The following is a 16,683-nucleotide window of genomic DNA, read 5'->3' on the forward strand; positions in this document are numbered from 1 at the left end:
CAGGCCTCCAAGCTCCCGGCATGCAGGGCTCCTTCCTCAGCCAGCTCCCACCTGTGCTGAGCCAGCAACCTCCCTCAACTGGGCCTTCCTCTGGCCCCACTTAACCCCAGCCAGACTCTCTAAATGCCTCCACCAGTTTCCTGCTGCCCCCTGGAATTGGTTCCACAGGCTGGAGTGACCTGCCCCTGGTTCCCCTCAGACATCACCTCCTACCCGCCCCACACCACCTCCTTCCTGGGTCTCTGCCCCACCTGCTCACGCCCTTCCAGCACCCTGACAGGTCTGCCCGTGGCTGCCTCAAGGGCCTTTGCACTGCCATTCTCGTCCTTTTTCTGTGGCTCCCCTCCCTCCATACTTCCTTAGCACTAAGCTGAAGTCCCACCTCTCCAGGGAAGCCTTCATATGCTTGTCCCTGCACCCCGGTTACATGCTATTCAGTCTGGAGCCAAGTTTGCCAACAGGGCCTTTGAGATGGGTAAGTCACTACAGTGAGTATAAAAACACACCACGATTCAAAGACTTGACATGAAGGCAAGAAGGCAAAACCTTCATGTGATCCTTTCATTGATCACATGTTGCAATGGCCACATTTGTGTGGGTTAAATAAACATACAATTAGGGCCTCCCTGGTAGCGCAGCAGGTTAAAGCGCAGCAGGTTAAAGCGCAACACTGCGAACAAGCCTCAGCTGCTTCAGTACAAGTTCAATCCCACCCCAGAGGTGACCCCCATGGCGCGGCAGGCCTGTCCTGACCGCCCACTGCTCCCCTCAGCAGTGCACTTCCTCGATCTGCCTGTTCTGCTCCCCACTCTGTCTCTGGTGAATCCTCTCACCTCCCTGCACCTCTGGCCTGTAACCCAGTTCTGTATGCATAAATCTTTTTCTAGAATACAATTAAATTTGATTTCTTTTTTTGCAATGGGGCTAATTAGAAAATTTAAGTCTCAAGCCCCACATGGCTCAGCCTGGCATCCGCTGGATAGCCCCTCACTAGCCCGCTCTGTCTCCTGTCACTTTTGCCATCAATGAGGCAGTCCTGCCTCCCCAGAGAGGGGCCTCGTCTGCGTCGTTCACTGCTCTTTGCCCCGCACCTGGCACCAGCAGGTACTCACTTGATGGCTCGAGGACTGGGTGGTCCAATCCAAAACCCGCCTGCTGCACCTCCAAGGAAAGGCCCCCAGGCCTTCCAGAATGGGCAGAGAAGCAGCATTGCGAAAAGCAAGAGAAGCCAGGACATAGCGGCGGCTCCCCACCCCTGCAGAGACAGGGGCTGCTGCCCACGGTGGGCCAGGCAGGGGGTGCCCGCAGGGACAGCAGGAAGGGGCAGCTGGGAGCAACCCCTTCTTCCAGCAGGCAAGCAACAGGCTACCCGGCCCCAGCCACGCACTGGCCACCACCTACTTGGGTCAGGATCACGTAGGCGCTGGGGATGAGCACCAGGATGCAGCCCAGGGCAACCAGCAGGTACTGGACGTAGTTCAGCGCTCTGGGCAACAGCACCAGTTGGTTGTAGAATGTCTTAAGGGGACTGCCCTCCATGGCCCCGCTCTGGGGAGGCAGAATGACAAACACATGGTATGTGCCACCCACTTCAGGCCCTGGCCCCAAATCACACCCAACCATGTCCCTCCATTTCCCTCCTCACCCCTTTCCCAGTGAAAGCCCATTGGCCAAAGCCTGTACGGAGCCTCCACTTCCTAGGGGCACCCCCGTACAAGGAGACTACATTTCCCAGGTTCCCCTACAACTGAGTGAGTGATCACATTCTAGCCAATGGGATGTGGGCACAGTGACCCACAGCTCCCAGGTCAGGCCTTTAAGCACCTGGCAGGTGCTTCCCACCCCCCCACCTCACCCCCATCCCCGACTCCCCACCCACTGAACAGAATTGATGCTGAGGACTTCCAGGAGGTTAGGGGTCCCAGAAGGAAGGAGGCTGGTCATCCCACCCCCAACCCACATGGCCAGCATTGTGAACAGGAGGTGACAGCTGCAATCAAAGCAGGCTGTGTTCACCCTGATTTCAATGAGAAAGGCCAGAAGAAGAGAAAATGCTGCTGAAAAGGGGCTTCCCCAAAGCCACTTCCCGTTGGCCTCGAGACAATCAGGCACACAAGGTGTTTTCGCTAGCTCTCCCCCTAGCGGTACTCTCAGCTTCTGGGGTCACTGACACAGTGCTCAGGTGGGGTGAGGTTTCCGAAATGTGGTCCAACGTCTCACAGCCCGGTAACCCACCCCTGCTTCACCCGCCACACACACAGACCTCTGTTCCAAATGGCTCCTCACTGGGGTGCCCCACATGGCACCCCAGGGTGCCCAGTGCACAGGGAGGGGCCGCCTCACCTCTCCAAACCATAGCAGCGGCAGGACCACCGGGTTGATCTTCCCTGTTTGTCTGGAAATAAGTGAAACAAAGCATGTGAGGAGTTTTGTCTAGGGTGGTTCCCACCGACCTCACTGGACATGCGATGTGAGCACAGGAACTATGTAACAACTGCATGGTTCCTGCTTAAGAAATGGGTACCTCCTCGCAGCAAGCAACCTGATGTTCTGATATTATCTGTTTAAGTTAAAGACTCGCTTCCACGAGCAGGGGTTGCTAGCGACCTACGTGATACCCATCCGTTCCTCTCGGAAACAGCCCCAATTTTATTCCAGATGGCAACACACCCAGCAAAAAGACCATAATCTTGGCCTCCTTTTCGGTGAGTAAGTCTATGCAGCCAAGTTCTGATGAATGAAATGTTAGCAGAAATATTACATGGGAGCATCAGGGAGGCTTAAAATGGAGCCGACACCACTGAGAGATGGGCTTTTTCCCCTTCTTCCTTCTTTCTTTCAGATGGCAAGAATGCAGGAGCAATGGCTGGAGCCACAGCAATCATCTGTACAGACCAGGACACAGAGAACCACTGGGTCGGGGTGGCAGCCTCCAGTGGCCAATGGGCAGCACCCAGGGCCAGGTATGGGCTGGCACTTTCCATAATGTGAACTCAGCACCATCAGGTGAAAATGGGGAGCACTGACTGTAAAACCCAGCGTGTAACAAAGACCCTTGAGAATGCATCGGACAGGGCCTTGTCCCGTCACCACAGGCCCTGGCGGGCGGACCGGGTGCCCTTGGATGCACACTAAGTGTGAGCCCAAGCAGCAGAGGCCTGGTCCCTCTGCTGTGAGCAAACCCTCTGAACAGCCTCTGATGTAAAAAAATAAACAGCCAGGGTGGGGATCCAGAGACAGGATCACCGATTCACCCTGCCTCTGTCTCCAGACAAAGCGTTATTCTCTCCAGCTAAGGGCGGTTTGCAAAGCTGAACAGATGCTCACATTCCCACAACCCAGAAATCTTTCTAAGGGGATTTTTTTCAATGAAGCAATTTAAAATATACTAAGAAGGGCAAACAATGAAAGAACCTCATGTCCATGTGACCCTCACCCAGCTCCAGCAAAACACACATCACAGCAAGTATTAGCGAGGCTGGGGAGAGGCGGCCCCCCCCTCCACGCTGCTGGGGGACTGGGGACCCACAGCTCGGATCCCAAGTACAGTCACATATCCACACTTGGTCTCTCCTGAGAGCCAAGGTCCAGAAACCCCCAGTGGCCATCGACCAATAAATTTGACTCGACACTCCACACTGGGCTAGGTTCAATCATAAAAAAGGGTGGAGCCCTGGCACCAGCCATCCTGTGGAGGAACCTCAAAAACATGACCCCAGATGAGAGAAGCCAGATACCCAAGGCCAAGGCACCACAATCACTCAGACGGAAAGGGCCCGGGCAGGGGAGGTGCTGAGGGGTGACAGAAATATCCAAACGCTATTTTAGTGATGGGTGCACATTTCTGAGCATGTAAATGACTGAGTTGTAACATTTAAAAGGTGGGTTTGCAAATGCCCAAAAGTAGATGACTGGATTAAAAAGATGTGGTGCATATACACTATGGAGTATTACTTAGCAATTCATGGATGGAGCTGGAAGTGATCATGCTGAGTGAGATAAGCCAGAAAGAAAAGGAAAAATACCGATGGTTTCACTCATAACAGGAGCATTAAGGACCAGGGGAGAAAATAATAATAGTAATAATGAACAACTATATACCAGAAAACATTTTATGGGGGTGGAGTGGGGAATGGGATCAAAAGGGGGCGGGAGGAAGTGCACTGGACTATGGTGATGGCACATGGGTGACATGGTGATGGGAAGCCCACAGGGATTACAACTGAGATGGAAAAAGGCACAAAATGATGTAAAAACAAACTATTCTGTTATTTTTTTTTTAAGTGGGTTTGGGGCCCTCCCTGGTGGTGCAGCAGGTAAGGACGCAGCACTGCAAGCGAGCCACAGCCACTTCAGTGCGTGTTCAATCCCCAGACATGGAGGTGACCCACATGGCGCGGCAGACCTCTCCTGACCCGCCTGCGCTCCCCTCAGCAGTGTACTTCATCAGTCGGCCTGTTCTGCTTCCCACTCTGTCTCTGGTGAATCCTCTCACCACCCCTGCACCACTGGGATGTACCCCAGTTCTATAAGCATAAATAAATAGATCTTTAAAATAAAATAAATAAATAAAAGGTGGGTTTGGGGACCTCCCTAGTGGCACAAGGGGTTATGAAGTGGCACAGCATTATGAAGCTATCTGCAGCCACTGTAGCACAATTTCGATCCCCACATGGCTCAGCAGACCTCTTCTGTCTCCCCACTGCTCCCCTCTGCAGTGTTTCAGTAAATGCACCTGTTCTGCTTCCCACTTTCTCTGGTGAAGCCTTTTACCTCCCACACCTCTGGCCTGTAATCTAGTCCTTATATGCATAAATAAATTTTTTAAAAAAGGTGGGGCTTACCAGAAAGTCTCTTCAATAAATGGTGCTGGCAAAACTGGACCGCTATATGCAAAAGAATGAAACTAGACTACCTCACACCATGCACAAAAACTGACTCAATATGAATAAAAGACCTGAAGGTTAAGACCGGAAACCTTAAAACACACAGATGGAACACTGGCAAAACACTCCATGACAAACACAGTTGAAGACTGGCTCCCTCACCCCAAGCAAAGAAAATGAAGGAAAAGATAAGCAGCTGGGACATCAAACTGATAAGGGCCTGATATGACAACTGATAAGGAGCTGATAGCAAAGATCTAGAAAGAGCGCACACAACTCAACAAAACAGAAGAAAACCATAGAGTCAAAAAATGAGCAGAAGGACCTGTCTCCAAAGAGGAAATGCAGATGGCCCCCAGGCACTTGAAAAACTGCTCACTATCACTTATAATCAGGGAAATGCAAATCAGAACCACAAGGAGATTCCACCTCACACTAGTGAGAATGGTCTGCATTAAAAAATGGCAATAGGCCCTCTCTGGTGGCACAACAGGTTAGGACGCAGCACTGCAAGCTGGCTGTAGCTGCTTCAGCTGAGTTTGATCCCCAGAAACGGAGGTGATCCACATGGCATGGCAGACCTTTCCTATCTCGCCTGCTGCTCCCCTCAACAGTATACTTCCTCGATCTGCCAGTTCTGCTCCCCACGCTGTCTCTGGTGAATCCTTTTGCCACCCCTGCACCTCTGGCTTATACTCCAGTTCTGCACGCATAAATAAATCTTTAAAATTAAAAATAAAAAACCGGCAACAACAAATGCTGGCGAGGATATGGCGTAACAGGAGCCTCTTACACTGCTGGTGCGAATGCAAACAGGTTCTGTGTGTGGAGGACCCTCAAACTACTAAATTTGGATCTACCATATGACCCAGAGATTCCACTCCTGGGGATCTACTCAAAGGACACAAAAATGTTAATTCAAAAGTACAGCTGCACCCTTATGCTGAATGCAGTACTATTTACAAGAGCCAAGATATGGAAACAACACAAATGCCCCAAAATAGATGAGTGGATCAAGAAGATGTGTTCTAGATACATGGTGGAATATTACACAGCCATCAAAAAGAGAAACTCATGCCATGATGAACCCAACCCATGGATGGAGCTAGAAGGGACAATGTTCCGTGAAATAAGTCATAAAAAGAAAAATATCAGTTAGTTTCACTCAGAGGAGGAATATAGGGAAACTGAACAAAGGGTCCAAAAAAAGACAAAACTAGCAGACAGATTACAGATCTGAGGCTTACAGTGGGGGAGGGGGAGGGAAGGGAGGGGTCATAAAAGGGACAGGAAGAGCACAAGGGACTATGGTGACAGTTCACGGATGATGAAGAGGTGGGAGCTTTATGGGGACTTACTTGATTTATCACACCAGAGTGAACAACAGTGTAAGAAAATACAAATTAGGGCCCTCCCTGGTGGCGCAGCGGGTTAAAGCACTGCACTGAGAAGCTAAAGCTACTTTAGCATGAGTTCAATTCCCGCCTGCCCCGGAGGTGATCCACATGGCGCAGCAGACCTCTCCTGACCCGCCCGCTGCTCCCCTCAGCAGTGTACTTCGTCGATCTGCCTGTTCTGCTCCCCACTCTGTCTCTGGTGAATCCTCTCACCCTCTGCATCTCTGGCCTATAGCCCAGCTCTATATGAATGAATAAATAAATCTTAAAAAAAAAAAAAAGAAAATACAAATTAAATAAAAATAATAATGAAAGGATGGGTTTTATAGCATACAAGCTATATTTCAATAAAGCTGTATTTAAAAAATCAAAAGAAAGAAAAAATAAATAAAAAAGAAAAAAGGTTTCAAAAACTCCTCCCGTAAAGTCACAGAGAAGATGGTTGTCCGAAGTTTCCCTTTCCTGCCAGGGTTTCGCTTCTGCTGCTCTGAGCCTGGGGCACGGTTTGGGTGGCAGATTCTGGTTGACTCCGGGGACAAACATCAAGAGAGAATGACAGGATTCTGGAGCACGGATTTCTGGGGCCCGAGGGGACCCGCTAAGCCAGGGACTCCGCCCCCACCAGCTCTGCTCCTGGGGCCACTGCCCCCAGCCCAGCCCCTGTCCACTCACCCGATGCCTTTCACAGCCTTCATATACAGGTTCAACTGCAGCTTCACAGAGCAGTTCATGGGGATTCCTGTGACCTGCAGCAACATACATGGTGGGAGGCTGGCTTGGGGTCCAGGACACAAATAACACCCCTCCTGGCTGTGCAGGGCAGGGCAGGCGCCCCACCCCACAGCCCATGCCCTGGGGCTGCTCCACTGAGTCTAGAACAAACACAGACTCCCAAAGAGCTGGTGTCCAAGCCTCCAGGGTCCCTCCAGGGATGGAGGGAGGGACCCTGTCCCTTCATGATGGGCTCCCCAAAGTGCTGACTGACATTTTCAGCCCTCGCCCCACCCTCCACCCTCCAGTCCACGTAGAGGAAGTGCAGAAAGCCTTGTGCTCCTGACTTCTGTCCTGATGAAGGCCAGGGCTGGGGCCTTCACAGATTCCAGCCCCAGGCGCCCCACCAGGCCCACACACCCCACTGGAAGGCAGAGTCTGACAGACCCCACTGGCATTTGTTTCCTTGTGTTTATTTTTAGGCCCAGCCTGCTTCTCTGGAGAAAGTTCGAGGCAGAGATGGAAAGCTTCCCTTGTATAAAAAATCCTGTTGTTTTGTTTTGCTTTGAACAAGACCATTCTTTAAAATCCTAAGTAGAAGACAGAAGTGACAGCTTAGTACCAAAGTTGGGGGAGGGGTCCCGGCCCACTTGACTAGCCCAGGAGACACCCTAGTAAAGAACCCCATACACGTGCCGTCACGGGGCACAGAGGGGACCCCAGGCGGGGCCCACGCTCGTCCCAGCTTCCCCCAGACGTTGCTTCAGACCTTCTCTTTGCCACTTTGCACGGTGTCCTTGTGCACGACAAAGCTCAGCCATGAGTCTGATTCTGCCAGAGGCAAAGCATCAGACTTGGGGAGAGGTCTTGGGAACCCGATATGACCGGCCACCCTCTTCCACGCTCTAGAACAGACTCTACACTCTGGGGTCTCCACTTGGGGCCACTTTCTTCCCCAGAAGATTCATCCCTTCCAAGCACTGTCAGCCCAACTAGAAGCAAGCAAACCTTCCTGTCCCCAGAAGCTTCACCCACAGGTCTCCAGCTTCCCCACTTCAGCAGAAGCCGAATAGCCGCCATGGGAGACATCCCTAGCAGGTGAATGAAATCCTCACAGGCACCAGAGTGACTCCAGGATCACCCCGCCCAGTGGCCTGGACACGAGACGCAGCTGCTGCAAACAGCTGGCAGCACCTCTGCCCCCACCTCCGTACCAAGAGCCTGCATCTCCCATGGGCAAAGGAAACCCACACCCCAGCATGGAAGTCGCGTGAGAACACCTCCTGTTCCTGGGATGCTCAAGCCAGCAGAGAAAGGCAATGAAAGAGACAGAGAACGCGGGAAGCTGGGCCAGAGGGCAGAGACAGAGCCGAGGCTGTCCAAGACAGAGCAAGAGGTTGTGGGTGAGCCCCTGGCAGGCCGGCTTCGAGAAAGCCCTGGGGAAACAGGCTTCAGAGCTCTGGATCAGTGGCTGCAGCGGCCATGACCATGGCCACAGGGGTCCAAGCGGCAGTGGACAGAGACATTGAGCCACTGAAAAGCCGCCCTGCGGGCTGAAGGCCCAGCCCCTGCTGTGGGGGACCTCCATCAGAACAAACTCCCCAGAACCCGACTTATCCACAAGACGTTCCAGGCGCTGCTCAGAACCCAGAGATTAATGCATCTCAGCAGTCAGAGGGCAGCCCCTGGCTAATTTGCAAGCTGATAATCCCTAATTAACTTAACTGTCTTAGGAGACGTTTATGGAGATAATTCCCTTATGAGGAGATAATAAGGTCCCTGAACTATGGAGTCAGGGTAAAGAAGAGGCCTCCGTGACTCACGTTCCAGAAGCCACCAAGGCGTCTCATGACCCCGCACCCTGAGCCGCACGCAGGCAAGCTGACGGCCAGGGGCCAAATGTCTAGAAGCCCACCACCCCTGCAGGCTCCGGGGGCTCACCGGGTGGATGTCCAGGAACAGGGAGTGCTCCTCCTCGTTGGGGTGGAGGCCCTTCACCGCCTCTGCCAGCTCCGGGTCAGCGTTGTAGAAATGAGGTTGGGAGAGGAACAAGGGCGCATCTGAAAGGCAGGGTGGAAAGGCACATCAGGCCCTGAGTCAGGCCCTGGGCATGGCCGGGGCACAGCCACACCTAAGCAGGACCACCGGGACAGCAACCAGATGCAGACAGCAACCCTGACAGCGAGAGCCCTCCTCTCCGTCTGCAAAGTTACCGAGCGCCCAGGGGCACCAGGCCCTGGACAGAGCGACGGACAAGCTCAGTGCCCGGGGAGCCATGGCAGGAGCTGCCGGTCCTGGGGGAGATCACAGGAAGGCAAGCAAGAGGGTAAAGACGCCAGCAGGCAGGGCACGGCACTCAGGCGGAAGGGCTGGCAGAAGCCAAGGCTGGGAGGTGGGGGTGCGCAGTGATGAGGGACAGTCAGTGCGTGGAAGGGGCTTGTGGGATTTGAGGACGAAAAGGGAAGCTGAGGCCAGAAGGGGCTCGGGTGGGGGAAGACCATCTTGCTCGCCGAGCCAAGCAGTCCCAACTGTCCTCTGTAGGTGACGCAGCAACTGTCGGCGATGCCCAGCTCTGCCCGCTTGAGCCGGCCCCAAGGCCCCGGTAGGGACACACCTGCTTCACTCCTTCTCTCCCAGCAGCTGGTCTGTGGGGCAGGCACCGGCAGGCATGAATGGGGACAGACCCCAGCCCCTCAGAGCAACCAATTCCCCTCCAGAAATGTGAGGCCAAGCCTCTCCATCAACCAACTGGCCAAGGTCAGTGCATCCACCAGCTCAGGGCCAGGGCCGGGTCTCAGGGGCAGAGAGGTAAGGAGGGAAGAATGTGCTCCCAGAGCCCCGGGGCCAGTCAGAACAGGCCACAGAGAAGGAAACTGCTGGTGCGAGGCAGGGGCAGGGAGTGACCACTCTCGGGCACAGGTCCTTCTTTGGGGGTGGGGGCAAGAATGTTCCAGAACCAGTTAGAGAATTCAGTAGAGACGATACACTGCAAACTTTGAGAGGCTTGCTTTTATGTCACCTGGCCCTCAGGTGCCTGGCTTCGTTCTGCTCTGCATGGCCAAGCCCGGCACTATCTGCAGTAGAAGCTGGGCCTCTGGCCACACCCCGACTTCGCTTCTCCCGAGTCCTCTCACGCACGGCACTGTCATGCTTCTCAATGTGTCTCTCGTCCTGCTGCCTTTCACCGGCTCACCCTGTGCCTCCCCAGTCCTGCCACATCCCAGGAGCCCCCCACAGCTCAGCCAAGCACCTCTCCAAGCCACCTGCCCGCTCGGCAAAAGCACCTTAACTTTAAAAGACCTGTACCCCAGTGCTTGTATGCATACATAAATAAATCTTAAAAAAGAAAATTTAATAATAATAAAAAAGAAAGAAAGTAAAAGCCAGTGCCATGTCAGCACGTAGCTCAGACACACCTGGCACATGAGAAAGTAAATACCGGAATTAACACAGCAGAAACCAAGGGGTCAGATGTCCGAACCATACTGTGTGTGCCCAAGTTGTGACCTGAGACCTGCTCTTTCTGTTAGAGTGAAGCTGGTGAGGGTTACCAAGGAACAGGAGTCCTCTTAGCACCAACAGAGATGTCCTCCTGGAGGCCAGGGCTCCGCCGGCAGGCAACAAGGCCACCTGGGACCTGGGACACCCCGAGGTCAGTCTGCAATTCAGAAATCCATGTTCCCCTACCCCCACCTCACCCCTCTCAACTGCAAAAGAGCAGCAAGCAAACAGAGTCCCCCGTTTTTATGGGTGGTAGAACTTCAGGGCGCTGGGTGAGGGAGGTGGTCACCAAGCCAGGCCCTGGAAGGTAGTGAACCCCAAACAAGCCCAGTCATGCTTCCAAGGCCAGAGGTCTACTTGTCCACACCTGCCTTTGCTGTAGAGGTAAAGACACGTGAGTATTTAACTGTATGCATGTGTTTCTTTCTGTTTTGAATTTTTTTTCCCCCAGAGTGAGAGAGAACTGCCCAGGTAATAAGTGATAATTAATTTACAGCTTTATGACACATCTAGCCTGATCTAATTGCCCAGGATCACCAGGAATTATGATTACAGGACTTTATTGGGCAAGTCTGAGGTTCTAGAGCATGGAGCCATAATAAGAAGAGTCCAAGAAATTTTTAAAGCAGGAAGGGAAATACAAGGGTATTTTCTTATCATCAGATAAAATGCCACAAAAATGCAGACACTAGTACACCAAAGACACATGTAAGCACATTCCTAGAAGCACATGGGTGCTGGTGAGAAAACAAAACTCAGCTAATGGTGAAGGAGCCAGAAAGGAGAGATATGGGGGCATGTGGCAGAATACTATACAGCAATGAAGAAGCCTACTATATTAACAGGAATGGAGATGTCACCAACAGGATAGTAGAAGGAAGACATCAGAAAAACAGGGGGAAGAGAGTATATTCTTTATTTAAAGACCGAAAGCCAGCTGGTTGTGTTGTTGGAAACCAGGCTAGTGACGAGGAGACTGTGCTCTTGTTTCTTGATCAGACATGGTGCTAGAAACATGGATGTTTGCTTTGTGGTATTTCAAACTGCACACATCACTTGGGCACCTCTCTATGGCTGACCCTTGAATGACAATGGGCTGGACCCATCAGACCCAAGCGCAACTCACTCTGATGTTCAAACAGCCAACTAGAGCCTGGGCTGGCCTCTGAGTCAGACTAGGACCTCCAGCCCCTACATTGTTCAAGGGTCAAGAGACTATATGTTTGCCTCAACACAAAAGAAAAGGCTTTATGTAAATAGTTTAGAATACTCTCACATGCCTGAAGTTCTCGGGGCAGGCTGCTCCATGAGACAGGCAGTGCCAGCCTCACCCCAGCGCTGTGTAATGGACAGACACGGATCTACCTGTGGTCACCAGCTCTTTCTTCTGTAACCAACACCCCTAATAGCCCCACTCTGCTCATGGCCTCCTGCAGGAGCCCAGCCAGGTGAGCCAGGCAGAGTGAATCCTGGGACTTCCAGGAGTGACTCTGACCACCTGGCCCCTTTCTGGCCCTCCCCAGCATGAGTCGGGGGGAGGGAGGGGGCCTGCAGTAGCTAGGCCAGCCTGGAGGGAATCAGATCCCTGGTGCCAGGATCTGCTCTGAAACTGCTATAGCACCTACCACTGGCCACTGCCCACCAAGCACTGAGGGAGAGCCGGACCCCTCCCTACCAGCAGAAATGCCCACCAACACCAGCAAAGACAGACCCACACAGGCCAAGACAGGGGGGCCAGTCTGCACCTTTCCCCGATATAGGCCCCCCTGCCCAAGCTGCCTGACCTGGGGAGACCATCCAGCCTGCTGGCAGTCGCTCCCCAGCCCCACCACAAATGACCCTCCCAGATCCCCATCTCCTGCTGAAAGTGGGGCTTGAAGAGACTCCTAAGACGCAACACCTCTTCAGACCAGGGGGGCTTCTTGACCCCAACCCTGTGGCCTATCGCACCCCAACCTGTGCCTCAGTCTCCCACACGCAAGACACATCCTCCTGCATATACAGATGAAAACGTATGGGGGCCTCCACCTGCTGGGCACAGGCCCACTTGGGCAGCGGCCATGGTGGAGGAGAGACCACCAAGCACGGTCGGTGACTTCAGGGCAACAAGCACCAAGAAGACAAAGAGGTGGGGGCGGTGGCTGTGGCTGGGGATTCAGAACAGGACCCCAGGAGGAGGTGGACTTAAATAAACCAAAAGCGGGCGAGGTAAGGAGCCACGTGGGAGTCTGAAGAAAGAGTTCTGCAAGCAGGCAGAAGCCAACGCAAAGACCCTAAAGGGGGACCAAGCTGGAAACACCGCAGCAATGGAGAAGGCAGTGGGCTGGAGAACAGTCAGCCGCGAACATGAAAGGACACGAGGCCCGGCCAGACCCGCAGAGCAGCGGGGCCACCGCAGGGGCCTGCTCACTCTCACAGTGGGCGAGCCGCGGGCAACTTGGGCAAAAGGGGGGCCAACCAACGGCCCCAAAGGCCACCGGGCTGCGACGGGCACGTGCTGCTGCCAGACCACCAGTGCCATGGAGTGCCCCACATGATAGCCACGAGGCTCGTGACCGCTGACCGGTGGGACCTGGCCCACTCCACCAAGGAAGTGCCTTTCCGTTTGGTCCCCGACAAGCCAATTTCCATTCAGATGGAATGGTCACTCCCCAAAGCTGGAGGTGGCCACACTGGACAGTCTGGGGGATGGAGGGCAGGGGGCAGCACAAGGTCAACTGGAGGGGCCACACCGATACCAGGGACAGGGGACTAGACACCAAAGTCAGGGGCATGAGAAACTCGGGCTTCAATGCGGAGGTAGGACCGACCAAGCTGAACGAGGAGGGGTTCGGCCAACATCGGGCGCTCACATGGGGCCAGGGGCCAGGAGTTGGCGCACAGCTAAGCAAGGCCCAGTAGAGGACGCCATGCAGCCCTGCGCTCACATCCAGCCCCCAAACTGCACCCCAGTACAGGCCGCTGCTTGCCCCTCTCCCTCATAAGTGGGGTGAGGGCCCTTCCCATCGTCCAGGCCCTCACACAGCGTGGCGAGGGGAAGAACGGGGACCCCCAAAGAAGTGCAAATGAAGACTCAGAACCTGGACTGTCAGGTCACATGCTGAGGGGTGCTGAGCTTGTGGGTTGGTTTCAGGTTGCCAAAGAGTTGACCTGAAGCAAGAACAGCACCCTAGGTCCCCAGGCTGGGCCCAGGGAGCCTCAGGAGAGGCAGAGAGGGCCAGAGACCCAGGGGAGCGGAACCAGAGGCGGTGATGCTCCTGGCCGGGTGGATGGAGCAAGGGGCCAGGAGCCCAGACTTGCTGGACATTTCCAGACGCCGGCAAACGCAAACCACCTCCAGAGGAACCAGCCTGCAGACACCTAGGGCTCAGCCCGGGAGGCCCAGGTCGGACTTCTGAACCGCAGAAGCGCCTGATAACGTTGGGTTGTTCCAAGTGGCTAAGGTGGTGGGAATTTATTGCAAAAGCAAGAAGCAAATTATCTTTCTGCGCCCTCATTATCTCGGAGCTAATGGGATTATCAAGAGTACAGAGAACAGAGATTAAGCAGATAAGTCCTCCTCCATGACTAGCTCCCACCCAGCACCTGGCTTGACACGTACTGAACCTGCAGGTGCTGACGTTCTGGATCCCAGACTGCAAGCACGGGCAGAACCCCTCGTTGGGCGGGTACACTGACCCGTTGGCGAACAAGGTGTTGGGGGCCACGAAGCGGTAGGTGGGGATGCCCTCGAACATCCCCGACTCCTTGTAGATGAGCTTCATGGACCTGCAGGGCACAGACAGGACAGGGGTGATGCCAACACAGGCCACCTCCGGCCCAGTCCCCTGGCCTCTCCCGGGACCCTCCACAGCCTCCCAGTGGTCTCCATGCCTCCCACTCCTGCCCATCCACTCTCCACCCCAGAGGAGCTGGAAAACCAGAGTGGGATGCACCACGCCCCTGCTAAATCCCAGCATTCGCCTGTCAGTCTGGAGCACCCAGTGCTCAGGCCCGTCTTGCTGCCCAGTCCCCAGCGCTGCGTCTCCAGAGACCCACAAAGTTCCGCCAGGAAGGCAGCCGAGTCGAGGAGCACAGCACTGAATTCCCAAGGAAAGGATTTTCCCAGAGCAGCTTGAGTAGAGCAGAGAAGGCTCTAGAACCCTCTTAGTCTCCCTGCATGGTTCAGCCCACAGCAGGCCCTGAGGAGGAGATGGAGGCCGAGGAGGGGGAGGCTTCCGGGACCACCGCCAGCCACCACATGCCTCCTTTCCCAGCCCCTGCAAACCTGAACCACTTCCTGCTCCCCGCCCCCTCCCCCATGGTCCGCAGTCTCTGCAGGCCCTGCATGGGGTCAGCCGTGGAGTTTGCTCTCTGTGACATAAACCAAATCAAGGTGGGCCAGGGCAAGCCCCGGGGCAGAGCCCAAGTGCACCCACAGGGCACCACAAGAGCCATGAAATCCAGGCCCCTGGGCCCAGGAGCTTCCAAGCCCCATGCCAGAGTGGTTACCTGCAGGCCTCAGGGCTGTAGAATTCCAGCGAGGACTCAGGGGTCATGAACGGCGCCCACATCTGCCCAGCCGTCCCGTTGATCATGTTGCACTGGTCAGAGCGCCAGTAGTTCACCTGTGGGGGCCCCCACACTGCACTTATCCTCACGGCCTGGGACCCCATGGATGGGCCTTGGGCCCAAGGCCCCGGGGAGCAGGGCTGGCGGCAGCACCCTCCCCTCCTGAGAGAGCCCCCAGACACTTCCTAAAACAGAGGGAGTCAGGAGCCAGCACAGGAAGGAGAGGGTGGGTAAGGCTGCCAGGGGGTGTCACAACAGAGACAGCTGGAGGGAGGCAGCTGGGGTGAAAATAACAGGCCGCCCCCTGCACTGCTGCTGGCTCAGGCAGGCCCCCCAGCCCCCTGCGCCCTACCCCACACCCCTGCTGCTGGCTCAGACAGACCCCCCCAGCCCCCTGAAAATCTGCACCCATGCTGCTGGCTCAGGCAGGCCCGCCCCCTGCACCCCTGCAGCCAGCACAGGCAGGCATGTGCCTTCACGCTGGACGCAGCCATAGAGAATCTGGTGGTGTCCATCAAGGACGGCTGGGACCAGCTACCAAGGGTAAGGTGGCCACTCCAGGCAGGAATCAGGGTGCCATTTCCCCTCCACTTCTGGTCTCTGCAGCCACCCCTGTGGGGAGCCTATGGGAGGGGCGAGCCCCACCGAGGCACCACCAGTTTCACATGGTTGAAGAAAGACCATTTAAAGGGACAAAGCGAGTCACTAAACGAGGCGCATAGGGTCACTGCAGGATGTTCAAAGAAGGAAACAACTTGCGTCCCTGTGCAGAGGCAGCTGGACAGAAACAGACAGCAAGACGGGGCCAGCGCCAGTGGCGGCCTCAGGTGGGGGCCGGGCACCATGGCCCAGAGAACCCCACTGCCTCTGTGCATCACTGTTGGACGTGACTGTCTCCTGCACCAGTGTCATTTTAACTCCATGACACTCTGGGGCAGTGAACGGTTCTAGCCTCAGCATGCCCTGAAACATTTTTGTCAATTAAGCAACCAAGTGTAACAGGGTGGTCCCCAGAAAAGGGGAGGCTCCAGGTCCCCTGCCCCACCCGGAAGCAGGGTGGAGCTGAGCAGAGAAGAATCTGGAGAGGTGACTGAGGAGGAAGGAGGGTGGAGAGCCAGGAGGCCTGAGGGAGGCACAGGGAGCAGAGAGAAAGGTGAAGAAACTGTCTTGCTTCTTGGCCCTGGACTCGTTGGAGCAGATGTGGGTGAGAGACCCATGGGGAGGTGACTATGGCAATGTTTGATTTTGATTTTGATCTTTTCTTCCCAGACTTATCTGGCCATTTTTGATCCTTTTCTATGGGTCCCAGCTGGCCAGAAGGTGCTTTAGGCTTGTGGTGGTATAACAGGGTGGTCCCTAAGAAAAGGGGAGTTTCCAGGTTCCCTGCCCCACACAGAAGGAGGGTGGAGCTGAGCAGAGAAAAGGAGAGAAGAAAAGGAATCTAAAGAAGAAGGAAGCAGGATGGAGAGCCAGAAGGAGACCTGAGGAAGCCACACGGAGCAGCGAGCATGTGATGGAGATATCGTGCTTGTTGCCTGGCCCTGACTGACTGAGACGGATGTGGGTGAGAGACCCGTGGGGAGGTGACTATGGCAGTGTTTCTGTTGACTTTGATTTTTGCTCTTTCCTCCCAGACT

The 16,683-nt window shown here is 54.8% G+C and overlaps 1 protein-coding gene across 3 annotated transcripts in view; it reads right to left on the bottom strand.

Annotated features, from left to right (window-relative positions):
- The window catches only part of SCARB1 (scavenger receptor class B, member 1), a 70,377-nt gene that overhangs the window by 6,486 nt on the left and 47,208 nt on the right, over positions 1-16,683 (bottom strand). For 2 of the 3 annotated variants that reach the window (XM_004690631.2, XM_012731154.1), the window contains exons 6-11: positions 14,987-15,102; positions 14,097-14,263; positions 8,936-9,054; positions 6,956-7,029; positions 2,344-2,395; positions 1,402-1,548 (exon numbers count right to left, since the gene is read on the bottom strand). In XM_004690631.2, the coding sequence (XP_004690688.1) occupies positions 1,402-1,548; positions 2,344-2,395; positions 6,956-7,029; positions 8,936-9,054; positions 14,097-14,263; positions 14,987-15,102 (675 nt within the window). The remainder of the gene's footprint in view (positions 1-1,401; positions 1,549-2,343; positions 2,396-6,955; positions 7,030-8,935; positions 9,055-14,096; positions 14,264-14,986; positions 15,103-16,683) is intronic. The other variant, XM_012731155.1, reaches the window with a different exon arrangement.

This window comes from Condylura cristata, unplaced genomic scaffold, assembly GCF_000260355.1.
Source record: "Condylura cristata isolate star-nosed mole 26May11 unplaced genomic scaffold, ConCri1.0 scaffold00029, whole genome shotgun sequence".
Taxonomy (NCBI): domain Eukaryota; kingdom Metazoa; phylum Chordata; class Mammalia; order Eulipotyphla; family Talpidae; genus Condylura; species Condylura cristata.